Source organism: Candoia aspera, chromosome 10 (genome assembly GCF_035149785.1).
Source record: "Candoia aspera isolate rCanAsp1 chromosome 10, rCanAsp1.hap2, whole genome shotgun sequence".
NCBI lineage: Eukaryota > Metazoa > Chordata > Lepidosauria > Squamata > Boidae > Candoia > Candoia aspera.
The window spans coordinates 25,617,653-25,643,311 of record NC_086162.1 but is presented as its reverse complement, the minus strand read 5'-3'; the positions used below and the strand labels follow the sequence as shown (position 1 = coordinate 25,643,311).

At 52.7% G+C, this 25,659-nt stretch overlaps 1 protein-coding gene across 2 annotated transcripts; it reads left to right on the top strand.

The window, feature by feature from the left end:
• SUPT5H (SPT5 homolog, DSIF elongation factor subunit) lies at window positions 1–25,161 on the top strand. Of its 2 annotated transcripts, XM_063312494.1 has the most exons (30): window positions 1–80; window positions 2,290–2,390; window positions 2,560–2,713; window positions 2,859–2,924; window positions 3,833–3,844; window positions 4,657–4,726; window positions 5,567–5,635; window positions 5,758–5,823; window positions 5,992–6,022; window positions 6,169–6,237; window positions 7,643–7,894; window positions 8,828–8,917; window positions 9,348–9,418; window positions 9,945–10,050; window positions 10,972–11,065; window positions 11,283–11,419; window positions 12,278–12,433; window positions 14,817–14,963; window positions 15,663–15,809; window positions 16,787–16,912; window positions 17,872–17,956; window positions 18,536–18,640; window positions 19,491–19,593; window positions 19,783–19,901; window positions 21,201–21,297; window positions 21,429–21,587; window positions 21,860–22,028; window positions 22,359–22,562; window positions 23,095–23,190; window positions 25,024–25,161. In XM_063312494.1, exons 2-30 carry the CDS (start codon window positions 2,310–2,312, stop codon window positions 25,159–25,161), a joined length of 3,219 nt encoding a protein of 1,072 aa, XP_063168564.1. In that variant the 5' UTR covers window positions 1–80; window positions 2,290–2,309. The 2 variants fall into 2 exon arrangements, with proteins under 2 accessions (XP_063168564.1, XP_063168565.1); XM_063312495.1 differs by lacking the exon at window positions 3,833–3,844.
• The last annotated feature ends 498 nt before the right edge of the window (window positions 25,162–25,659 follow it).

Here is a 25,659-nt window from a genome sequence, read left to right as displayed (position 1 = left end):
CCTCGGCTTCGCGTCGTCTCCGTTCGCCCCTTTCGGGGAGGAGGGATCCGGGAGAGGCATCCCGAGCGACTGGGGACCTGGTAAGTGGGACCCGGGGGCGGGTCGCGTCCGGCCCGGTCGTCCCGAGGAGAACCGAGGCGACCCCCTCGAAGGCCCTCCCTCCGTGGGGGTTCTCGGACTACAGCTCCCATCCTCCCCAGCCGCCCTGCCGGTGCTCCCCAAGTGCGCTGGACTACAGTCTCCATTCTCCCCGGTCTCGGGGCCGCCGAACTACAAGCCCTATTATGCCTCCCGGCGGCGCGGCCCTCCCCCTCCCGCTGGCCGAGACTGACTGTTGTTGCTCGGCAGAAACCGGGGGATTCCCGGCGGGCACAATGACGGGCATCCTCGCACGACACCGGGGGACCTTTTGGAAGGGGCTGGGGTGAGGGGCGATGGCCACCCGCCTGCCTGAAGGGAGGCTTAGTTGATTGGCCACGGCTACTGGCTATGGTAGCTCTTTGACACACACACACACACACACACCTTGGTCAGTTGGCTGGGGGATTGGGGGAGGAGGGTGCCCTCACGTCCTGCTTGTGGGTTTCCCAAAGGCAACTCCTGGGCAACTGTATTTATTTTATTATTTATTAAACAAATTTATAAGGCCGCCCAATTCACACGCGGTGGCTCCGGGTGGCTTACAGAATGAAAAGCCACAAAAACACAATAGACACACACGGCGGCTACAAACCCATTCAAATCAATCACTTGGTCGGCTCTGGAGCGACCTGGGGTCCCCAGGCCCTGAAGACTGTTCCAGAAGGCCCGCTGACAGAACCATGTCTTCAGGGCCTTCCGGAACAGTAGCAAGACGGAGGCCGATCTTACCTCCGGGGAAATGATGTTCCAAAGGGAGGGAGCCACCACGGAGAAGGCCCTTTTCCTTGGCCCCACTAGATGGACCTCCCTGTAGGCTGGACTGTTTGGGCTTCTTGTGATACATTTATATCTGAAATTGTGGTAGAACAACTGGAAATAACACAAGGTTTGTCCTCAAGCTCATCATCTGATGATAGGGTTTTAGAAGGGGAAGGGAAGTGATGTCAGTGAGAGAAACAGAGATGGTCAAATGTCCACACTCCTCGGTCCCTCCTCTGTTATCCGAATTGCAGCCGTCTGTGATGTCTCCTTGGGCCGTGAATTCAGCATAGTTTTATAATTTCTGAGGAAGTGTTCTGCAATAGTTCCATTTATTGGTCTTCGGGCTGAACTAGAAGGTCAGCAGTGGCTGTAAAGAGAGAGAGAAAGCGGGGACTTTATGCCACGTGGAGACTGTAAGAAATGGATCTCTTTATGGTATCTAGTCAGCTGAGGCAGCTTCTTGGCATTGGTGGAGAAATTCACTGTTATTTTCAGAACGAATGTTTCCTGTTTCCTCAGGATAAGTTTCTGAAATGTAGGCAATAGTTTAAGTTTAATTCTCTTTGTGAAAAGCTTCGTTCACTTTAGAAAGGAGGGCTTTCCAGCGTTTTTGATGGGTTACCCAAAAGAGTAGTCACAGGACGGAGAATCTGTATCTCCGGAGAATTAGCAGTTCAGCGACGTCTGGCAGACCACAGCACTTCCTCCTTGCACAGCTCGTTCCACCTGGAGGCAGCGCGTGTCCAAGTACCCTCTTTCTGTTACGTGTTTTCCCCTTTAAATCTTAGCCCACTTTTTATGAGGTTTGGAAAGGGAATCCTGGCTTGATATGGTATGTCAAAACTTAGTGACTGAAATGCAAGAGAGGCAGTGTGGATCCTGAGCGATAGGCGTTCAGTACTTTCCTTCCATCAGGCTCGAGGCTGTGTTTGCACCTTCAGTGTACACCAAGGATGTATTGCGAACAGTCCTACACCGAACATTTTACCAGCATAGCGGCTATGTGAATATTCTTTTGACAAAACCAGTATCCTTTTCTTCTCCCATCTGTTGGAAATAAGGAGTCCAGAGTCCGGTGAGGCACCGTGGGTCATTTTGGTGTTCCTCGCTGGGTGGAAGAAACAGTACAGGGAATACTTGGCTCTCAGGGTCCCTCCGCTGCAGCGTTTCTCAACCTCGGCCACTTGTAAGACCTGTGGGCTTCAACTCCCAGACCTGAGAGGCTGGCTGGGGCGTTCTGGGAGTGGGTCCACACCTCTTAAAAGTGCTCTGTTGATCTGCGTTCCTTCTGTCACTGTTTGAGAAAAGTGTTTTGGTTTAGAATCTTATTTCCTCCCCTGCCACATCAGGCACAGAAGTTTTCCACATGGGCTTTTCTTCCTTCAGGATCAGAGGGTGCAGGCAAGATGTCGGAGAGCGAAGACAGCAACTTCTCCGAAGACGAAAGCGAGCGCAGCAGCGAGCCGGAGGAAGTGGAGGAGAATGAGGTGCGCCTGAGCTGCCAACGTGGGCGAGGGCCAGGAATCGGGGTTCGCGGTTCCTCTTCCCCTTTGCCAAGCCGTTCCTCGAGACCGACCCTCCCCCCCAGCAAAACTGCTTCTGTTGAACTGTGGCTTGGCCAAGCTGTAAGTCCAAGCTTCTCCCTCGTGCACGCAGGCAGAAGAGTGGGGCAGCATTGTAGGCAGTGAGAAGGAAGAGGCGGAGGCGGAGGAGGAGGAGGAGGAGGAAGAATACGATGAGGAGGAGGAGGAAGATGATGAACGGCCTGCAAAGAAACCCAGACACGGAGGCTTTATTTTGGATGAAGCTGGTAAAAGGCCCACCTATCGCTCCCTGCCTTAATGGTTTGCCTCTGGGTTTGGTTAGAGCAAAATATGACGACAGAAGCCACGTTCCTCCTACCGAGTTCTTATTGCTGCTTATTGTGTGGGTTCCTCCCATTCTCTTTTTTTCAGATGTTGATGATGAGTATGAAGATGAAGATCAGTGGGAGGATGGAGCGGAGGACATCCTGGAGAAAGGTAAGGCCGGCCAGTTTGTGTGCGTATATCCAAGATTCCGCTAGCTCTAGATGTCAGGGCAGGACAGACCAGCGTGTGCAAGCGTGCAAGCCCGACATAACGTTTCCGTGGAGTTCCTCCTGTCGATGAGGTAGCCTCTTCCTCTTCTCCGCCTGCCTTCCCCGACTGGGCACTCCCTGAACATGCAGGATTAAAACATCCAGTATGGCTGGTTGGGCATTCTGGGAGCAAAAATCTGACATCTCTTGCAGGGTGCCTGCCTGGCTGAGGAAAGTGGTCCTACGCCGGCTTTAAGGAGCCATCCTTTAAATAGGTTTCTCTTTCTCTAATATTACGACAGGGGAATGTTTCTCCCATTTCCCGTTCAAATGCAGTTCAAAATTTAAAGCCTGTTGGCGCATGACTGCCTTTCAAAAGTTTTTGTGTTGTGTTTTGTTTTTTCCCTGTCAGAGCTAGACGCTAGATACCTCCTCCCCACTTGGAATGTCTGCGATCTCTTTCAGACCTGTAAACCAAACGCTTCCATAAGAGTTGTGGACTTGAGGCTTGGTTAAAACCACAGATGGGTCTTGGCTTGTGGAGATGCACAAGGGCCTGCTTTGTTCGGTAGCTGACAGAATGAGAGAGGCCAGTGAGCCTCTGACACCCCTGCCCCACCCTTCCGGGTCCCAGCCCTTGCCCCAGGCTGCCCCTGCCTCTCGGCGGTGCTTCCTCCCCTCCCCCATCTTCCTGATGGCTTCTCCTTTGCGTTTCCGTGCATCTCATTCGCTTCTGCTTGGTTCGTGCCACATCTTAATTTTGTTCCTTCCGCTTTTCTGTTCCCCATTCACCTCCACCCTGTGGTTGGTTTTGATGGTATTATTTGGCTCATACTGTCCGCCTTTCCACCACCACCTCCTCCTGAGCAGAAGAAATTGAAGGTAAGACCGGTTTTTGTTTTTATCCTCTCCATTCCAGCTCCTCTCCTCTCCACCAGCTGCCTTCCTTCTCTGCTTCTTTTCAGCCAGGTGGGATTTAATGAATGGGGCCACAGGGTTGGGGGGTGGGAAGAGCACACCCCCTCCGGGCTTAGTGGCGCAGGGCTCTTCCGAGGCCAAGGGCGTCCAATGGGCCAGGCATCCAAACGCCGTCTGCGAGGTCTGCTTGTCAGGCGGCCGCCGGCCCTTCTGAGGCTGTGGGTGGGGCTTGGCGGTTCACGTGCTTGACGGCCATTTTGTAGAGAATAAATCTCTGCACAAAGAAAAAGAGTCCGGCTTCTGCCCAGTTGCTTCTCTTTGCATGCCCTTTTTCTGTGTGCAGGGACTGTGGGTGTGCAAGAGTCCCTTCGGTCTAGCTCGCAAGCGGTATGCAAGCCTGCTGTTGCTTTTCCGCCTGAAAGCCTCTGTCTCCCCAGAGTGTCCTTATCAGGGGGCCATTGTAGCATCTGGGCATAGAAACAGGGCAGGCCCAGCTGCAGTTTTCGGTAGCTTGCTGGGGCACTGCAGGGACTGCAAAAGTCTGTCTCTTTTTTTTCCTACCTTCTTCCTTATTTCCTCCTTTTTCTGGGCTTTTTCATTGAGCATTTTGGAGTCCTCAGAGAGCAGTGGGCTGTCCCAGCCAGCAAACCTCTCGCCTGGAAGCTGCTGGCCTGCCTTCTCGGCTTTCTCCTCACATTTGCCGGCCCGCGTTGCCCACTGCCTCTCTGCTCCACCGCCCTCTCCTGCCCTTTGCAAACTCCTGTCTCTCTTCTTAGCCTCCAACATCGACAATGTGGTTCTGGACGAAGACCGCTCGGGAGCACGAAGGCTGCAGAACTTGTGGAGGTAATGGGGGAGGAAAAGAGGAGGAGGAGGAGGGAACGGGGCCAATAAGGTCCTGGGTTTCAATTCATAGTATTCTCTTCTTAGGCTAAATAACACAGTTATGGAATGTTCAGATGGGCTGTTGTAAGTGTCGGCTGCTGTTTCCCCCCGGTTTGCCTCTGACGCACCCCTGTCAGTGGCCTGAAACAGCCCTTGGTGTCTTGGTCTTTGTAATCTGTGGTAGCCGTCCCTGCCTCGAGAGGCCCCGGTCAGGAGAGGCTGATCCCATGCATGGGCTCGAGACACGTGTGGAGAGATTCCCCGAGGTGAACAGCAGGGGTTAGATAAGGCTGCAGGTTCTTAAGCGTTGAGCGTGAGGTGTTCCCAGATAGCCCAGATCTTGCATTTCTCACCAGCCTTCTCAGGACTTTCCGTATGAATGCAGTCTCACCTACTAGCAGAACAAGTCGTGGCCATTCGTAGCACAGCAGGGGAGACTGGCTGCCGTTATCATTGCGCTGAGGCGGCACCTGGGCTGTGCTGTTTGTGACTCGGCCGTCTCCCTTCTTAGCTTGGCTATCAAAGCGCAGCCAAGTCTTTTAGTTCTTCGCTTCACAATATCTATCTATTACACGTGTACGGCTGCCCAGCTCATATGCACGACTCTGGGCAGCTGACAGTTAAAACAGAATAAAAGCACAGCCAAAAGTACCGATGAAAGTAACGTGAAATGGCAGCCGAGAACACGCGCGTATGTGTGTGCGCCTCCCAGCCGTAGGTATTGGGGGGCTTACAGCCATGCGGTTCGTTACTCATTATTATTTTTCCCCGCTTCTCTGCTCCCGCCCCCACTTTCCCCAGGGACCAACGAGAGGAAGAGCTGGGCGAGTATTACATGAAGAAATACGCCAAGTCTTCAGTGGGCGAGACGTGAGTAGGGGGCATCTCCCCTGCTGAGAGTCCCCTTGGGTTCCTGGTAGCTGCCCTGCTGGCCGAGTTCTCTGTGTTTTTCCAGCCTCAATCGGTGTCCATTTTCCCTTTGGGTTCTTTAGTGTGTATGGCGGCTCCGACGAGCTTTCCGATGACATTACGCAGCAGCAGCTACTGCCGGGAGTCAAGTAAGAGGATTACACGTGGGGGTCTGCGAGGGGAATTTGGGGGGGGGCTGGGGAGCAGAAGGCAGCGGTGGCGGCTGAAGCGGCCCAGCCAAGATGCCTTGAGTCGGCCCAAGGAGCTCGTTGGATGTGACACCCCGACCTCACACGGTTCGTTTTCCTCCCATCCAGGGATCCCAACCTTTGGACTGTGAAATGTAAGGTAAGTCCTCATGGGTCAGGATTAGCATTAACTTGGCTATCCTCGTGGAGCGGGCTACTCTGACGTCCGGTCAGGCGGCACAGCCAGCTGTCTTGGAGCCGCACTCATGCCGTTGTTTCTCTTGTGTTCCCCCCGCCCCGCTCCAGATTGGGGAGGAGCGCTCCACCGCCATTGCCCTGATGAGGAAATTCATCGCCTACCAGTTCACAGACACAGTAAGTGGGGAAAGGAAGGAGACCTCACCGATCCGGCTTTTCCTTACCCCTGAGATTGCCCCTCTGGATGCGGGAGGTCCGTGTCCGTTCCTAATTCCCCTGCGTCTTGGGCAGAGGTCATCCGCTTTTCTTGGCCTGGCTGCCCAACTGTTAAATTAGGAGCCTTTCTTGAATCCTCTGGCCGCGCACAGTGGCCTTGGGAGAGAAGCAGGAGGCCGTATCCCATTTTAAAAGACCCACTGAGAAAAATCAGAGAGGTTATTCCTTTGACCCTCCTCGTCCTTTGCAGGGATCGGCAGCCTTGTTGTTTTGGTTTGTGACTTCCGGCTTCTGAAACTCTGCTGGTCGTTACCGACAAGCCTCTCATGTTGGAATATCTTTAAATGTATTTTTAAAAAATGAAGTATATGAAGACCTCTCCTAGTGGGAGATGGCATGTTGGGATAAAGAAGGGAGCCACACCCTGCTGAATCCTGGGCAGGCCAGCAACGATCTTCCCCAAACACATACACTTTTATTCCTGTCTTGGCTGACGGTGGGATGGGCCGAGGGGAGGCAAGGCAACACTTCCCGGTGTTTAAATATTCAGCAGACTTGGATTAGGTAAAGGCACAAGCTTAGAAATAAGCAGTAGCTGTGAGATGGCCGGTGACACAGGCGTGCATGGAGCAAGCATGTTGTGGGGATTGGATTGCACTGGGACCTCCTGGTGGTTCGGAGTTTCGGCCGAGACGATTTACAGGCTGGTTTTGTGGGATGATCTTCCCCACACCTTCCTCCCCTGCTGCTGCCATGGCTGAATTCAAGTGAGGAGTAATTCAAGCAGCCCCCCCACTCCCATCCCCATCCCTGATTGTCCCAGCTCCTTCCTTCCTTGTTCCTCCCATTTGCAGCCTGCTGCCCGCTTTGCCGTTTCCCATTGCCGTCCATCCTGGAACGCTTTTTTTTTTATCCATCCAGTCGTGTCCGATTCTTGGAGACTGCCCGAACAAGTCCCTGCAGTTTTCTTGGCAAGGTTTTTCGGAAGTGGTTTGCCACTGCCTCCTTCCTAGGGCTGAGAGAAGGTGACTGGCCTGAGGTCACCCAGCTGGCTTTGTGCCTAAGGCGGGACTAGAACTCAGGGTCTCCCGGTTTCTATCCCAGTGCTTTAACCACTACGCCAAACTGGCTCTTTACCCTTTTACCCCTTTACCCAGGGCATGTGCATGCAGCCTGGTTATAGGCAGAACACAGCTGCTTTGGTCTGGGCCTGGATCATCCGAACCTGCCATTTCACGCAGGGTACCTTTTGCGTATCTCTGGGGATAGCTGTTCGGAAAGCTGCTTGCTGCATCTCTGCAGCCCCTGCCCTGCCCCCTGAGTTGTGTAACTCCTCCTCCTCCTCCCTGCCGGTCTGTCTTTGCAGCCCTTGCAGATCAAATCGGTGGTTGCTCCTGAACACGTGAAGGGCTACATCTACGTGGAGGCCTACAAGCAGACCCACGTGAAGCAAGCCATCGAAGGGGTGGGCAACCTCCGCACGGGCTACTGGAACCAGCAGATGGTGCCCATCAAAGAGATGACGGATGTCCTGAAGGTGGTGAAAGAGATGACCAACCTAAAGCCCAAATCTTGGGTGCGACTCAAGAGGGGCATCTACAAAGATGACATCGCTCAGGTGAGCCCGGTTGAGATCAGGCTGAAGTTCTTCAGAGGGAAATTGGATGAAGGGCTTAACTGCTTTCGGGAGGTATTCTGGGGCAGGGGTTGAAACACCCTGGGTAAAAGGAAGAAGCGAAGGGATTTGTAAGGGATCTGTTTTGATCTCTCTTCTGTCGTGGCCTCCTTCCCGTCACAGTCCCGTCCTTCCTACGTCAGCACGACCAATTTCAGAAATTTGCCTATGTAAAGTGGCACCCACCTGACATTTCTTTATTGTTCCAACAGCAAGGTTGGTATATGCAAAGCTTGGCAAGATCGCATAGGCAAAAGGGGAGAATCTCCCCCATCTCAGGAGTTTCCAGTCTGAAATAAAAAACTATACTCAGAGCAACCCAGCGAGATAGACTGGGCTGAGAGAACCCCAACCTCAAAACTTCACGGTTAAGGGCAGAGTTGAACCTGGAGCCTCCCATGGCAAAGCAGGGGCAAAAAAGTGTGCCCTGCACGTGCGTACCTGCTACAGGCAGCCCAAGCGTGCTGGCCTCCCATGGCAAGGTGTGCCTTCCTGCAGAGGGAGAAAAGATGCAGTGCTTGGGCGGCCTGGAGGGGACACAGAGGGTTGGGGTCGAGGCCCAGCAGGGCATGCCCAGGGAGACCTGCCTTTGAAAGAAGGGAAGGGCAGCCCTGGCAAGAATGCCTCGCCTTGGCCACTTGACCTTGGGTGGTGCGGGAGAGCGCCTGCCTCCCATGCGCGGACAGTCGTCCAGGCAGAGCAAGGTGCTCGTGACCCCTCAGCGAGCTGTGACTTCTAATTTGAGAGCCCTCGGCGTAGGGGAAGGTCACTCACGGATGCACGACCAGACTGGTCTCCCTGAACTGGACCTTGCCTTCTCTGCGGGCCGTTGGCCTTGCGCTGACCAAATCTGCTTCCTTGTCTTGTTCGCCGTAGGTAGATTACGTGGAGCCCAGCCAGAATCAGATCTCTCTGAAGATGATTCCACGAATTGATTTTGATCGCATCAAAGCTCGCATGAGCCAGGTAGAGTAGATACACCCTCTTCCAGGAGGTTCTCTGGATTTAAACATGCGGGGCCTTTTTAACATCTTGCTGGGCCTTAATTTTTCCCCAAGGAGGGCTCTCTTGATTATTTTTAACATTTGGACACATTCAGGGTTGAAAAGGTTGCCTGGTCTACAGTTCTTAGTATTTCAAATATGGGTGCGTTCTTCAGTCCATCCGGAAATAATTCCCAACTCTAATCGCCGCCTATCTATTTATGATATCCGTATACTTGTTTCCTTGCTCCAGATCAACTAAGGGGGCAAGCAGCAGATGAGGAGGAGAGTGAAGCCAGAGCCCTAGAAAAGCGAATGCGAAAAGGAAATAAAGGGCTGGGTTAAAAGCATCTGTCATAACCCCTTTTCTAAGAATTTGGGTTAGGATTAGTCCAAATCTCTTTCCATTGCAGAAAGATTGGGTAGCCAAATGGAAGAAAATCAAGCGTCCCCCTCAACGTCTCTTTGATGCCGAGAAGATCCGGTGAGTGACTTGTGCAGGGGCTGGGGAGAGGAGGGCTTGGCCTGAGGAGGCGGTGGTGGGAGATGAGGGGCCCAAAACGCCTGGATGGGCCAGCGTGGTGGGCACAGGGAGTGGCTCGACGGACAGGAGGAACAGCCGCTACCAAGGCGACAATCCAGTAAGGGGGGCTTGAGCCCCAGCCAAAAAAAACCACGTGAGGAAATGTCTCAGACAAGCCCCTCCTTAGCTCATGTAAAGAGGGAGGGAGGGAGGGAGGGAGGGGGAATCACACTCAGCCTGGCCAGACTGTTCCATAAGAGTTGTCTGTGGCGCTGGTTTCTTCGTCTGGCCCTCCTGCTGGGCTGACGGTCAGGAGCACCTGCAAGCTCTTCGGTGTGGGGAAACTGCCATGCGGGTGACCTGCCCCGTCCTGCTTTGCTCCTGGGGCTTAGCTTGCCCTGTCAGAGATGCGGCTGGATTTCCCACAGTCCTGCCCCGGGGGGCCTCTTCCAGCAGCGTTCGTACAAACCTCTCTCCCCGGTTCCAGGTCTTTGGGTGGTGACGTGGCCTCCGACGGGGATTTCCTCATCTTCGAAGGGAATCGCTACAGCCGGAAGGGGTTCCTCTTCAAGAGCTTTGCGATGTCGGCTGTGGTGAGAAGGGGGGGTGCTTGGAGGGTGGGATGCTTCGCTTGAGTCGACGGGTGTTCGTGGCCCCCTCCCGGGGACCTTGCAGTAATGTTACGGCACGGGAGATGGTTGCTGTGATCTGGCAAGGATCCACCAGGGAACTTAGACAGAGGATTTCCTGCCTCCTGTTCCCTTTGAACGGGCATCCTGAAAGCTCAGATAGCGTGCACCCCTTTGTACGGGCACAAGATGACAGGTGCGACACACAAAGAGTCCACAGTCAGAAATTCAGTGTGGAAGACAACAGAGAGGAGAGGAATGGAGTGGAGGCAGAGATAATGAAGAAACTGGTTTCTAGTTATTCACATTGGACTTATTTAGGGTTAGCTTTAAGTTAATCTACCTCAAATGATGGCATTGAAGTGGGGAGGGCAGAGTCATGCCCAAGGCCTCATAGAAAATATACTACAGTTCCCCATAGCTGCCTATCTACCGGTATTTAAAGGCCTCCCAAACAATTTTGGAAGGAAGCATCTTGAGGATTAGCCTAATTAATACTGCATGCCCTGTGGCAGCGTTCTGGCCACGCAGATTTGTAGTTTCCTCACAGAACTGTCAGCCAGACAAGGATTTGCCCTGACAGCTCCCTGTTTCACCCCTCCTGCTCGTCCATAAAGTCGCCAAGAGTCGGACACGACTGAATGGTTAAAGCAGCAGCTGTTCTTTATGGTAGCTCATCCTGGATTGTCCTGGGTGGCTGATGGCAAACCAGAGATGGAGACGCAGGGCCTTCCTAGGGCTGCAGGACCCACACGTCAGTTTGGCATCCGAGCCCGGACCAGGGGAAGCGTGGCCGACCTGGTGTCCAGCTCTGGCTTCCTGCCTCGTGGGTCCTCTGCGCTGGTCTCTGCCCTCCCCCATCACTGGCTCTGTTTCTGGCTTCAGATCACCGAAGGGGTGAAACCTACTTTGTCTGAGCTGGAGAAATTTGAAGACCAACCCGAGGGCATTGACTTGGAGGTGGTGACCGAAAGCACAGGTGCTCGCCCTGCCTTCTCCTCCTCTTGCTTGTGTCCATGTGCCTGGCCCTTCGGGGCTCCTGGGAGCAAGGAGGCCAGCCGCCTGCCTTTCCCACGTTTCCAACCGTGAATGGGCCGCCCTTCCTCGCCCAGCTAACTGCGGACTCTTCCCTGGTGGGGGGCTTTGCGGAAGGCCGCTGGGTGGGGCTCCTCCACATCTTCCTCTCACTGTTTTAGGGAAGGAACGGGAGCACAACTTCCAGCCGGGAGACAATGTGGAGGTGTGCGAAGGGGAGCTGATCAATCTGCAGGGCAAGATCCTGAGTGTGGACGGGAACAAGATCACCATCATGCCCCGGCACGAAGACCTCAAGGTGCGGGCTCCTTGCCGTTTCTCTGGCAGCAAGCTTTCCTGCCAGGCTTTGGTGTGGGAGGTAGATCTGCCACTGGCCACTTGCTGTGGTGGTTCAAGCTGTCTTTGGAAGCCGTTCTGGGCCTGCCCGTAAGCCAGGGGCTTCCTCTTTCCATGCTCACGTTTACAAGGTGGCTCTTGGAAAGCGATTCGCCAGGAAGCGATTCGTTCTTGCTTTGGGGCCTGGGGAGATGAGGGGCACATCCCCTAGTCCAGCTGTGGGACTGAGAACAGGCTACCCCTCTGCCCAGCGGCTGCTTCCGGGCCCTGAGCGACAGGAGACTCCTGTCTGGCCTGGAAAGCAAACTTGGGGTAACATGAGTCAGTCCCATCCAGGATTGTTTAAAGTGGGCTGTCTTCCAGGGGGTGGAGCAGGGAAGGACCTTCTTTGGCATTTGCTCCTTCAGGCAGCATGCTCCCCCATGGCTTCTTTAGTCATTTTCCTGAGTAAATGACACTTAGTTTGGTTCCCGCACACACACGCTGCACAGAGGAAACGCCTTTTGCCTTGGGGTGTTAGGTGAACCCTTCCTATCAGTCAGTGTTTCTCAGCCTTAGCCACTCTAAGATGTATGGACTTCAACTCCCAGAGTTCCCCAGCCAGCATCCTGGGAGTTGAAGCCCATACATCTGAAAGTGGCTGCGGTTAAAAAATTCTATAAGTGGAGACGGGGATTTTCTCTGCAGAAAGCCCTGCCGCTGTCTCCCTCTGCAAGGGCCAGACCCTCATTGCCCACCCAGCAGCCCCAGCCAGGGCAGGGAGGGCGTTGCTGGGCATCTCTTGTCCTCCACCCTCTCTTTTGTTCCACTCCCTCTCCAGGATATGCTGGAGTTCCCAGCTCAGGAGCTGCGCAAATACTTCAAAATGGGGGATCACGTGAAGGTCATTGCCGGGCGCTTTGAGGGCGACACGGGGCTGATTGTGCGCGTGGAGGAAAACTTTGTCATCCTTTTCTCTGACCTCACGATGCACGAGGTGAGTGGCAAAGCGTCCCAGCAGAGCTTGTACCCCCTGCTGGGTTGGATGGGCACATTTGTGGCCTGCAAGGATCCTGGAACCTGCTCTTGAATGGCGGGGGTGGCTTGGAGGCCGCGTGGGGGTGAACACCCGGGTCCGCTTGTTTATCCCTCCTGCCGCTTGCTTCAGGGAAAGGCCGCTGGGGCCTCCAGAGGCTTTGGGCTTCAGCTCAGGCTTTGTAGTGGCGAGGGATTGGGGGAGCCACCCTGGGGGGCCCTGAGGTTACTTGTCTTCCACAGCTGCTGCTGCTCTTCTTTTTTTTTTTAATATAATTTTATTAAGTTTACAGCAAAGATAAAAACTACAGAAAAACGAAAAAACTACAAAAAGAAAAAGAAACTAAAAAAGTGTGAAACACAAAGGAAAAAGGACTTTAGAGATTACATACAAAAGTGACTTCCAGCTTTCAACAGCAAGAATATACAGCAATTTCCATAATCAAATCCTTACTCATTATCAAACCAAGATCACATTCATTATTCCTATACGTCCTTCCATTGACACATGCAAATCACTAATACAATTGTCCCTTCCCCTTATATAAAAAACTGTGTGTGTGTTTATTTCTAAATCAACTTCCCTCCCCCTTGAAAACAACATCCATTTAATTCCTTCCTTCCTACCACTATTCTATATATTTCTGTCCACTATAATAAAAATCCCATTATAAAAACATACAAGTTATCTACTTTTATAATTAATAGTACTACAACAGACTTAACCCTATTAAGCTTAAAAGCCGGATATTATTATGTCTTATCAATACTTTTAAATCATACCAATCAAAAATCCTGTAAATCTTAGTCCAAATCGTTAAAAAAACATAAAACCATAATAAGCTCATCAATCTAGTTATACATCCTTAATTTTTTTTTACCCCTCCTCGAAATACACTAGGGCATTTACATATCTCCCTATTACACATAAGGAATTCTTTCTACAAAAATCAGACAGCCCCCCCCCGCCACCTTCAAAAGCTCAGACTTCCCAGCAAAGAAAAGATTCTCACATAACATTTTCTCCTCTTTCCCATAACATTGATTCAGATAGTCGTAACATCCCCCCAGCGAAGCAACTCCCTGTACAAATTTAAACTCAGACTGCCACTTCAGCCCCCTCAGCACCAAGCTATAATCTTCCCCTGGCATTGCTTTAATCTCACTAACAGAAAACTCCCTGTCTTTTCCAAAATCTTTATCATCCATCATAACGTTTTCGTCCAAATTACACACCTTAGCAACAGTCCCTTCTCCAATGTCCCAAACACTCTGCAGAATAGCTTGACTGCACTCTGAGAAAATATCTTTTAAAGTCTGTTTAAACTCACAACAGAGTTCTGTGAAGTCTTCTTTGAAATCTTGCATACTTGGAACAGTAGATTATGACACCCCCTAGTAACTTAACTCACACGGAAAGGAGTTAATGAGTCAGTAAAGAAAAGCTTCCATTTAAAATTGGCAAGAGAAAGTATACTAGCAGACAAATCCCAAAGAAAATGAACAGAAAAATAAAGACTTAAAATGGCAAGTCCAACGTGTAGGAAAATATTCCTCCTTCAAATTCAATACCAAAAATAGTAACAGGGAATCAGTTATGTATTCTCAATCTTCATTACACTTTAAATGGGAAAACAAGCCAAATCTTTAAAAATTTAAAATATAATCCAGAAGTAATGATAAGCACCAAGAGATTTCACTTCTTCGTACTGTAGAAAGCTTCTCTTGGGGTACGTAACTTAAAAAAATAATTTGGTGTTTTAGAAATGGGAAGGCAGGACTTACTGTCCCTGTAAGGGCTACAGTGTGGCTCGGAAGAGATGAAATCCCAGCCTCCTGGTGAAGCCTTGTTGGTCGGTCATGCACACTGTCCACGGTCTCCTGGCTGCAACTCACCATCCGGAGGACAAATGGGTCAATTCCCAGCATTTTCCTTGCCTGGAAAAACGCTCTGGGCTACAGGAGAAACCAGCCTGTGCCCCAATAAACTGCCACGATGCCAGCTCTGCCCACAGAGCTCACACAGGCACAGCTGCTCAGTCCGCCATTTCCCACCAGTTCCAGGGCCCTTCTGATCTCCTTGTGTGGTTGGGTGGCACAAATCTTGACCAGGTTTGCCAGTTGCAGCCTCTTCTGCTCTTGTTTCGTTACAACCTATCAGTTATTCCTGGCCAAGAGGTCTGCCGGTGAACAGACCTCTGGCTTGACAGTTAAGTTGATTTAAAAATGGTTACTGTGATACCTTTTGCGTGATTTGGTTCCCGTGTTGGAGAGGTTCTGTATTTGGGGCTTTTAGGCAGACCTAGTTCAAAACATTTAAGTACCGTTTCCCTCCACCTCCACAGCTCAAAGTTCTCCCCCGGGACCTTCAGCTCTGCTCCGAGACTGCCTCTGGTGTGGATGTGGGTGGCCAGCACGAGTGGGGAGAGCTAGTGATGCTGGACCCCCAGACAGCCGGGGTCATCGTGCGTCTGGAGCGGGAGACCTTCCAGGTGGGTGCATGCCACCTCCGGGGTGCGTGAGTTCAGGTTCGGAAACTCCACCAGCTGGACTCTGGGGCTGCTGCGGCTGCTGTTGATCAGAGACTGCCACGGGAAAGGGAAGGGGTGCCCAGAATCTGGCCGGGGGCTCATCAGACCTTCTGCCTGGCATAAGCGTGGTTTCCAAATAGCCACTGGTCCAAACCCTGTGCCATAAAAAAGGCAATTGTGACACAAAATCCTGGCAATGCTTTAGAGAGAAGTTCTTAAATGATGGCTACGTGCCCCGCTCAGGACCATCAGCCTGCATGGGTGGCTTTCCTTTGGTGCTCAGGAGGCACTGACATGGCGGTGGAGGTAGCTCTGTTTGTCATAGAGGAGGGTCCCAGTTGAAAACCTGGCATCTAAAAAAAGAAACCCTTTTAATGCCCTCCAGAGGTGTTAACCCCTCCCCCCCACGTAGCCAGAGGACAGCCGCCGGGAAAAGTCGGCAACGATGCCAGGTGATGCAGAAGTGCTCGGCATCCGCTGGGAGCTGGGGTGGCTCGCCGTGAGCAAAGAGGCTGGCCTCAGACCCACCCGCTGAGCTCTTCCCTCAGCCTGCTGCAATCAGGCAGAGGGGGGGCCCTGGGACTTTTCCCGCCCCATCCCCCCTTGGGATCGCCCCCACCGTCTGGTTCCAAGCCTCGGTCTCTTCTCCTCCCCCCTCAGGTCCTGAGCATGAACAACCAACTGGTGACGGTCCGGCACCAGGCAGTGAATCGGAAGAAGGACAACCGCTACGCCGTGTCCCTGGACTCGGAGCAGAACAACATCCACGTGAAGGACATCGTGAAGGTCATCGAAGGGGCTCACTCGGTGAGCCACCAGCCGGGCTGGGTGCTGAGCTGCACCCCCAGGGCAAAGGAGAAACGCCTCTGGCTGCCTGGCTCTTCCCCTCCTCTGCGGCGTGCAGGGCACCGCCAGGGCCTGCAGCGCACTGTGGTTGCTCAGGCGCCGTGGTTGAGGGTGTTTTCAGACGATTCCTTATTCACCTGGCTCTCAAAAGGCCACACCACGTGTGCCTTTTTTTTTCTGCACTAGATGAATTTTTGTGGAATGCTTTGTGAACGTTTGTGGAATCTAGAGAACCAGAGTTCCTGGGTGGCCCGGGGTGGGGTATCAGGTAACCCATCGGAGGAGGAGGGCTGGGCAGGGAACAGGGCAGGAAAACACAGCAGGGGGGTTGAGGCCGTCGCTATTTCTCGGCCCAGCCTACCTCAGAGGATTGTTGTTAGTGGACCTGTATGAAATTGGAGCGGGGGAGTGCCGTGCACATTTTGGTTTCTAATGGAAAGGCGGGTCGTAACTCTAACCAGCAGTAAATAGATAGTACAGTAAAATCAGTCCCTGGAAGCAGCAGCCGTTCGGACGTGTGGAAGCCGAAGATCCGCTATCGCTCTGGCCAAAGGCATTTTCCTGCCCGGTGCTGAGCGTGCACCAGTTGCTTGAGTTCTGCCCTTTTGCTTTTTCTTGCTCTGCTTTGGCCACCCAAGAGGACTTTGCACAGAGCAGGGTTTCTCGACCGCGGCCGCTTCAAGATGCGTGGACTTCAACTCCCAGGACTCCCGCCAGCCAGAATCCTGGGAGTTGAAGTCCACGCATCTTGAAGCGGCCGCGGTCGAGAATACTGGTGTGGAGGAACAGTGAACTGAAGCCTCTTGGTTTCCTCCTCTTTGGTGACCCTCGGAGCATTCAAGACGAAGGGCAGCGTCAGGCTGGGAGGAGGCTTGAGGCGGGGGGTCCTTGCCAGTCTGACCCCACCCCCTAACTCGGAGCTCTCTGTCCCCTTCCAGGGCCGCGAGGGGGAGATCCGCCACCTGTTCCGGGGCTTCGCTTTCATGCACTGCAAGAAACTGGTGGAGAACGGAGGCGTGTTTGCCTGCAAGACGCGCCACCTGATTCTGGCGGGAGGTTCCAAGGTGAGGCGCCGTCTCTGGCCTCCTGCCCTGGGCGGCCTGCGGGAGAGGGGCCGAGGCAGGTTTGCAGTGGTCTGCCCATGGCCAAGCCAGGGAGCGAGGCCAGGGGCTCCCGCTGAGAACTGAAACGGGTACAGTGGTCAGGAGAAGAAGACAGTGACTCTTCTGATCAGCGAGTTCGATAGAAGGGGAAAAACACTCTGGCAAGAACAACAGCGTTCAGGATGCAGCGGAGGTCCAGCAGACGGCCCCAGAACCTAACCACAGGCCGTTTTAAACTGTTGCCCGCACACGCCTCCTGGAGGGCTGAACCAAATCCATCCGGAGTCGCGTAGCTTTTAAAATAACACCGGCAGCGTCTGTAGAGGGCTGGTGTTAGGGTGGGGGTTGTCTGTTGTGTGTTTATGGTTTTTAATTTGGCGAGCCACCCGGAGTACCCGTGTGCGAGTTGGGCGGCCTTATAAATCTGTTTGACGAGTAAATACAAATAAATAAATAAGCTCAGCCCTAACCCTAAGGAAGGGGAAATAAATGGCCTGAGCTATGGAATCGGGGGACGGATCAGACCTTCCTCCGTTGGATAGAGTTAACACGAGGAGAGAGCTCTAAAGCTTTTGAACTCCTGTGCTCAGATTTTATTGGGGGGGGAGGCAAGGCGGCATCATTCTGAAGTGCTATTATAAGGGAACCGGCCTTAAGTGGAAGGTGTCTGTTGGCATATCGCCCATGTGGTTACGTTGCCTTGTCCAAAGTCACTGCCCCCCGGGAAGCTTCTGAGTCTCAGCGGAGGGAACCTGTGGAAGGCAGACTTTCTCCTCACTGGCCCTTTCGGATTTCTCGTAATTGGCCTGAAAGTGGCTGGATCCTGTCCTTCTCTAGGGGCAGTAAGGCTGGAGAAATGTGAGATGAGGGCATGAGCAGGCTTTCTGTTAAGTGCTTGGCTTTGAATTTCCTCTTTGCAGCCCCGGGACGTCACAGACATCACTGCGGGTGGCTTTGCACCCATGAGCCCTCAGATGAACAGTCCTGTGCATCCCAGCACTGAAGGTGGGTAGTCGGGAAAGAGTGATCTTGCGTCGGGGAGTTCCCCCCAACTCTTCCCCTTCACCGGGGGGGTGGGGAGAAAAGCAAGTACTGCTGTCATTCAGCAGTAGCCTGAAGAAAGAGAAGAGATTAGTGAACAAAAGAAGAGAACTTGGTGATGGAGCCACGTAAGGAAATCAGTGCTTTCTAGGATGACGTTGGCTAAAGACTATCAAACTTGACATCGCTGAGCGAGCAAGCCTGTTAGGTCTGATTTGGAGGCAGCTGCAGCTGAATCTTTCCCAGAGAGAGTCCAGTTCCGTGTGTAAAGCCCATGCCCAGCCACTGCGCCAAGGTCTCTCCCACGGGAGCAATACAATAGGTGCCTCTCAAAGATGGATAGTGCCCAACATATTGCATTGGTCTCCAAATGGAAAGAGAGGGATGGCGTTAGATTGGCTGCCACAGCAGGAAGGCTGTTCTCCCCGCTGGGATTGCACCAATAAGTGTCCACAGCAAGGGACCGCACGCACACATCCACATCCCCAAAGGACTGTGTGGGATCATCCTGCCTATCCGCACGCTCACTTTTACCCTCTGCAGGGCAGTGCGGCGGCTTTGGAGAGGGCAGAATGCACCAGGGTCGTGGGCATAGAGATAATGAGCTCATTGGGCAGACGGTGCGGATTTCTCAAGGTCCTTACAAAGGTAAGATGTCACTGCTGGGTTTTTTTCAATGGCCTGAATGCTCACCACCCTTCTGATGGTGTGCAGTCAGCTAGAGTTGTTTGGGATCCTTATTAGTCTTCAAGGTTGTCTTCATACATCATCCTAAATGGTGGTTTACATTCCCGTGGAGAACTGGTCTGCTGCTTCCCTTCTGGGTTTCAGGAGGGCATTTAAGACCTGGCTGTAGAGCAGATGGAATATTTGAATTTGGTAGGCACGTAATTGGTGTAACGATGCTGTATTTAGTTTATTTTAAAGATAGGTTTGGGGGGTTTTGAGGAGGCTTTGTTTTTGTTTTAACCTGGTGATGTTTCTGCCCAGAGCCCTGGGAATGAATGGGTAGCATGCAAATTGAGTAAGTAGATAGTGGCTGGATTCACACATCACGCTAAGAGGCAGGCGTGAGGCATGAGCCCAGCCAAAGAGCTTCACCAGCCCTTGAATAGCACGTAAGAGAGATTGCTGTTTAGCAACGGGGTCTGCTGAATTTTCGCCTTGGCTCTTGGCAGCACAGTGGTAAAGATGAAAAATTGGGGGGTTACGTGGGACAAGGCAGTAAGAACACGGAAGGATCTCCCAAACCAAGGGGGGAGATAGGACAGCCCCAATCCAAAGAGGGTCTTAATGCCTTGCCCTTCCTGCCTACGTAAAAACTGCGCAGTCGTGTCAGAATAGACAGGGCTAAAAGGGCCCTGGAAACGGATTTTGTTTAGTCTTTTAAATGAACTGACGATACAGTGAAAAATGGGGTTTTGCGGGGATAGATTTAATTACTGCCCTGATAGTCCACATACTGTGGAGCCTCTACCTCTGCTCTTGTCTCTTCCAGGCTACATTGGCATGGTCAAGGATGCCACAGAATCCACCGCCAGGGTAGAGCTGCACTCCACCTGCCAGACCATCTCGGTGGATCGGCAGCGTCTCGCTATAGTGTAAGAGCCGGCGGGATGGCCTGTTGGGAGCCAGGTTTGAGTTGGGGAAGGAGGGAGAGGCCCCTGCTTGGTTTCGTGAGTCCTGTGGGTAGGAAGGAGCTGCCCTGTGCTAGGCTCAGAGACCAGCAAAGCAGAATGGGGCGTGCCAGCTTTATGGGGCTTGACTCATTCGTGCTCTTCTTCTGACAGCGATTCCAAGAAGTCACCTGGCCTGCCGTCTGGTTATGGGCGCACCCCCATGTATGGCTCCCAGACCCCTATGTACGGCTCGGGCTCCCGCACACCCATGTATGGGTCCCAGCACGATGGTGAGTAGAGGAGGGTGGGTGGGCGGGCACACTCCTCCTTTGGGAAGCGACATCTGTTTCGTCAAGAGAGGACCGTGGGTTTCCTAGCATCCCACCTGCTGGCTGCTTTGAAAGCCTCTTCTGCCATCGGGGTGTTTGGACAGCAGGGCAGCTGAATTCGGTCACTTGATTACCTTGCATACAGGTGGGCTGTTGGGAGGGGTAACCCAAATGTTTCAGAATCTGTATCAGTAGGCCGTAATACACCCTTCCCCAGCCTGATGCCTCCTAGGTGCTTTCTGGTTGCAGAATCCTGGGAGCTGCACTCTCAGTCATCTGTGGGAGAAACACTCATGGTAAAGCATCCTTTCCCTGGCAGCCATGCAAGCCACAGTGATGTCACTGCGTCATGGTGTGAATTACGTCGTTTGCACCATTAGTGCTATGACGTCACGCACGTCACGTGGCTCCCCACCCCCCTGGTGTCCACCCCTGGTCGTGGTCCATGCTGGCTGCGGGTATTACAGGTTGGAGCTTGCAGATCTGGACAGCACCGGATGGGTCAAGTCTGATGTGTATCGTTTGATGAGTCAAATTATCATTGGTGGGCCCTAGCTGCGATTTGAAAAAGCGTGTCAGGGTCAGCCTCGCTTTGCAATAAGACACAGACTCACTTAATGGGTATTAAGGATTTCTGGTTTATTGGAATGATAGCTGACAGAACGAAAAACGGGAACGGGGTAGGTGGTGTGGAGGTGCCCCTTTTATACCCTCTTGTATTGCCCTGGGCTTCCCCACCCTGCTTTGTCCCGATCCCTCTTGATGGGACCCTTGATGGCTGCCTGGGCGTTTTCCCAGTGTCTTCCTTTGTCTCCCAGTGTCGGTTGTGTCCTCTGGGGCACCAGGTGCAGCTTATCTCCGTCCCTCTGACGTCCTTCTTTTCAGCTGCCTATGGGTCCATGGGTGTGGGTGCTTTTGGGTGCTTGTGTTAATCCCTAGTTTGATTATCTCCTTCCTCTATTTCTTAATGATCATGATCCACGTTGTGAGGCTCTTTGTGCCTTGCAACGAGGTCATGACAAAGCGGAACTAGAAGGGCTTTGCAGCAGAATAATTGGTGGCGGCGGTGAACAAACGTTGCAAAAGAGGTGGGGTCTGGTTGTGGGATGGGCCCAGGACTGGTGTAGCGTTAGAAAATTTGGCCCTTCTCCTCTCCTGCTGGTTTGGACTGACTTGTTCTTTCAATCTGTCTCCCACCTTTCTGTAGCAACAAATAGTCCAAGGTGGTTTGTAATATGGGAGGTCTATTTTTTTTTCCAGGAAACCGGACGCCACACTATGGCTCCCAAACGCCCTTACATGACGGCAGCCGGACACCTGCACAGAGCGGGGCCTGGGATCCCAACACCCCTTCCAGGTCGGTCGGTCGGTCGGTCTGTCTGTTGCTCACACTTACATTGGTTGGCCCTCCTGTCTGGTGAAGACGGGGATGGGGGAGCCCAAGCACAGCGCCCTGGGGCCGACTTGAAAGCTTGGCTTCACCTACAGGGCAGAGGAAGAATACGACTATGGCTTTGACGATGAGCCCACGCCTTCTCCACAAGGCTACGGGGGGACCCCCAACCCACAGACTCCAGGCTACCCGGACCCCTCTTCCCCCCAGGTTAATCCTCCGTACAACCCTCAGACGCCTGGCACCCCAGCCATGTAAGTGTACCAGAGCTGAAATCAGGACTGGATGGTGGCCAAAGCGTTGGCTTGCCAACCCAGGACAGGCCCCCGTGCCGAGTCAGGAGCACATGCAGAGGCCCAGGGTTTAAATAGGTCTCCCTTTGAGGAGCCACACGTGATGTTCTCCTTTACAGCTGCTGATTCTCTGGCTGTGCTAGGTCTGTGGAGTGGGGGAGGGCATGGGAAGAAGGCTGGCGGGACCTTTTCCTGATGCCTGTTCCTGAACAAAGCGTCTTGTCTTGGCAAAGGTATAACACAGACCAGTTTTCTCCATACGCTGTCCCGTCCCCTCAGGGGTCCTACCAGCCGAGTCCTAGCCCTCAGAGTTTCCACCAAGCGGCACCGAGTCCTGTGGGCTACCAGAATACCCACTCACCTGCCAGTTACCACCCAACTCCTTCGCCAATGGCTTACCAGGTATGGTTGATGAGGTGTGCCACTGGAACTGCCATCCCTCTGCGTCTTGAAAGCCACAGAGGTTCTCTTTAGGCATATGCACACTGACTTCCCGCAACATGCCCTTTTTGGAAACCTAAAGGGTAGTCTCAAGACAGCCTTGAAAAGGCATCTTTGCTGCTCCTCCGAGGAGATAAGAGGCTTGTGGGTTGAGGGGTGGCTCCTTCCGGGCCCAAAAGGGTGGGAATTGAGTTGCCTCTGTTGCCGTCACCTGCCACCGCCAAGCAACTGCCTAGGACCAGCCCTGATATTCTCATTGGGTCTCCCTTTCCTTCCCTGCTCTCGCTCCAGGCTAGCCCCAGTCCCAGCCCAGTGGGCTACAGTCCTATGACCCCAGGGGCTCCTTCCCCAGGAGGTTACAACCCTCACACCCCGGGCTCTGGGATTGAGCAGAGCTCCAGCGATTGGGTCACCACAGATATCGAGGTCAAAGTGCGCGACACTTACCTGGACAGCCACGTGGTAGGAAACACCGGCGTCATCCGCAGCGTGACCGTAAGTGGCCGGACGGACAAGCCCGTTTGCCCGGGATGACCAGGAAATGGGAGCAGGGATTTGGGGAAGGGGGGATGGGGCTGCAGTTGGCATTTTGTCCTGCAGGGGACTGGGTGAGGAAGGGCTGGAAGGAAGGTTCGCCAGGGAGCGTTCCTGTGTTTGGGTCCCGTTTCTTCTGAGTTGAGGGTTGTCTTGAGGGTTGTCAATCTGTTGATCAAGGAAGGAGGAACCTTCCGTTGGCGCTCAGCACGAGGGCGGCCCAGGAAGGTCCCCATGCAGGCGGACTTCTTGCAAAGCCTCTTCAGGCACCGTCTTAGTAACTAGCCCTATCGTGGTTATTCCTGGTTCTTGTACGTCTTTACGGCCACCCCCTGACATTGATCGAGGAGAGGGGTTGACTCCCCAAGAGCCAAGGAGAGATGATCATCCCATCCTCAGAATTAGGTAGGATTTCCTCTTGTTGATGCTTGCAGCCTGTCACCTTGGTGGTTTTCTTTCTGTCCTTCCCTCCCTTCCTTATCTGCCCTGCTAGGGTGGGATGTGTTCGGTCTACATTAATAAGTGTGAGAAGGTAGTCAGCATTTCAAGCGAACACCTGGAGCCTGTGACACCGGCCAAGAATGATAAGGTACGCAGAAGTGCTAGCAAAACACTTTCTCCACCTGGCGGCCCCCTCTTCCAACACAGTTGTTAGAAAATGCATGGCACCTCTCTCCCATGCAGGATGACTCTCTGCATTTGTGGTGGAACCACCAGAGTCCTGCCCACGGCCCCCTTGTCCAAGACCAACCGTTATGCCCGGTTAAGGGGAGGCACTCATCAGCCCTTGCTCCTAAGGCCATAACGGGGCTTCTGGGCGTTGCAGGCGAGGCATCCTGATGGCATCAGGCTGCCTGTCCTTCATCCAGGTGGTGCCACAAGCACTCTCATTGGCAAGAGGGTATCCCTCACGATGGCAGGAAAAGCATGTGGAAATGCCCAGTCACAGGTCATGTTTGACCCTGATTTTTTAAATTGTTATTTTAGATTTTTATCTCACATTTTTATAAAGAACTCAAGGCGGGGGGAATGTACCTAATACTCCTTCCTCCCCCTATTTTCCCCTCAACAACCACCCTGTGAGGTGGGCTGGGCTGAGAGAGAGGGACTGGCCGAGGTCGCCCAGCCGGCTTTCCTGCCTGAGGCGGGACTGGAACTCACAGCCTCCCGGTTTCTAGCCCGGGGCCTTCACCACTACGCCAAACGGGCTCTGAAATGCATTATTCCGCCTCCTGCGCCATTTCAGTTGTTCCAGCCTCATGGAACGTTACCGGGAGACATTGCACCAAGCTGGAAGTAGCTAGTTTGGGATCTGACTGCTGAGTGACAGGCAGCTTTGCTTCCTGCAGAACCTTTTCTAGAGAGGGGAGCCTAAACCCAGGAAGTAGGGGATTCCTTTCTTTCTCCCTCTCCCATTTGACAGAGGCCTTGCAGATGGCTAGCAACCTTTGCTCTTCCCTGTGTGGTGATCCAGAACAATTTGAAAGCTTTAGTAGCTGATAGTAAATACTAAAGATCTTCAATGCTCCATCATTTATTAAATAAATTTTATTAAATAAGTAAATTAATAATAAATATTCTGTTTGGATTGTCTTTATTTTTTATTTATTAAATTGGTACAGGTAGTCCTCGCTTAATGACCACAAGTGAGACCAGAATTTCAGTTGCTAAGCAAAGCAAACATTAAGCAAATCTGACCCGATTTTATGACCTTTTTTGCGGTGGTGGTGAAGCAAGTCACCGTGGACATTAAGCGAACCACGTGGTCGTTAAGCAAATCATGTGGTTCCCCATTGATTTTGCTTGCCAGAAGCCAGCCAGGAAGGTCGAAAATGGTGATCACGTGACCACAGGATGCTGCAATGGTCATAAATGCAAACCGGTTGCCAAGTGCCCAAATCGTGATCACCTGACTACGGGGATACTGCAATGGTCGTAAGTGTGAGAACAAGTTGTAAGTCGGTTTTTTTCAGCACCGTCATAAGTCTGAGCCATCACTAAATGAATGGTTGTTAAGTGAGGACTACCTGTATGGCCACCCATCCCATATACATGACTCTTAAACCAATAAGCTAAAACTATAAATAACATAAAACAGCATCCAGGTAACCATGCTTAAGAAACATCGATCCATAGCCAAGAAATGGGCTCAGTGGCAAAACCAGGTCTTCAAGCTTTATGAAAAGCCTGCAGGTTTTGTCTGTATTGTTGCTTTTGCCGCCAGGCGTTGTAGTTGACAGATTGCAGGGGCAGGAGCAGGCCCCATCCATCAGCTGTAGGCCGCTTTCTGCTGCCTTCCCTCAACCATCTAATAAGCAACCTGAGGTCTGTGGCTGACCCTTCCTGGATCTGCCTTTGATGAGCAGGACTGGGGAGGCCTCGCTTTTAGATCAGCAGCTCTGCGCTTTATCCTGTCCTGCAGGTCAAAATCCTTTTGGGAGAAGACCGAGAAGCTACCGGAACCCTGCTGAGCATTGATGGGGAAGATGGAATTGTTCGCACGGACCAGGAAGAGCAGCTCAGAATCCTTAACTTGCGTTTCCTCGGCAAACTCGATTAGCGGGACGGATAACAACATTGGGGTGTGGCTGTGTTTTCTTCTTCCCTTTTCTTTCTTTTTTCCTCCTCCTAGCCGGTTAGCTACAGACCGGGCCGCCATGCCTTTGTACAGGTTTGCTCCCGAGGAAGGTTTATTTCTTCGTGCGTGTGCGAGTTTTCTCTTACTGCGTATTTTCCCTAGCTCCGCAGGTGGCTTTGCTTGGGCGGAGGGGCGGGCGACAATCTTGCAACTGAGAATCAAGCGGCTTCAGCAGAAGAGCCACTGCGAATGGAGCACCACACCCTTCCGTTCCCCCTCTTCCAAAGCACTTTATGGCCTCTCCAGCACCGAAATACCCAACTTGTAGCTTGTTTTAATAAAACCATCTCATAAACTTCTTGGCACTGTGCTTGTGTGATATGCAAGGGGGTTGTCTTCTGTCTCTCCCTGTAGCCAAAGGTTTAAGCCAGTGTTTCTCAACCTTGGCCTCTTTAAGATGGGTGGACTTCAACTCCCAGG

Bases quoted from the DNA above. Each gene is read 5' to 3' on its own strand.
- SUPT5H (XM_063312494.1), top strand. From the start codon at position 2,310: ATGTCGGAGAGCGAAGACAGCAACTTCTCCGAAGACGAAAGCGAGCGC. The intron at 5,824-5,991 runs GTAAGAGGATTA...CCTCCCATCCAG, and splicing joins CAGCTACTGCCGGGAGTCAA to GGATCCCAACCTTTGGACTG. The intron at 19,594-19,782 runs GTAAGAGCCGGC...TTCTTCTGACAG, and splicing joins CGGCAGCGTCTCGCTATAGT to CGATTCCAAGAAGTCACCTG.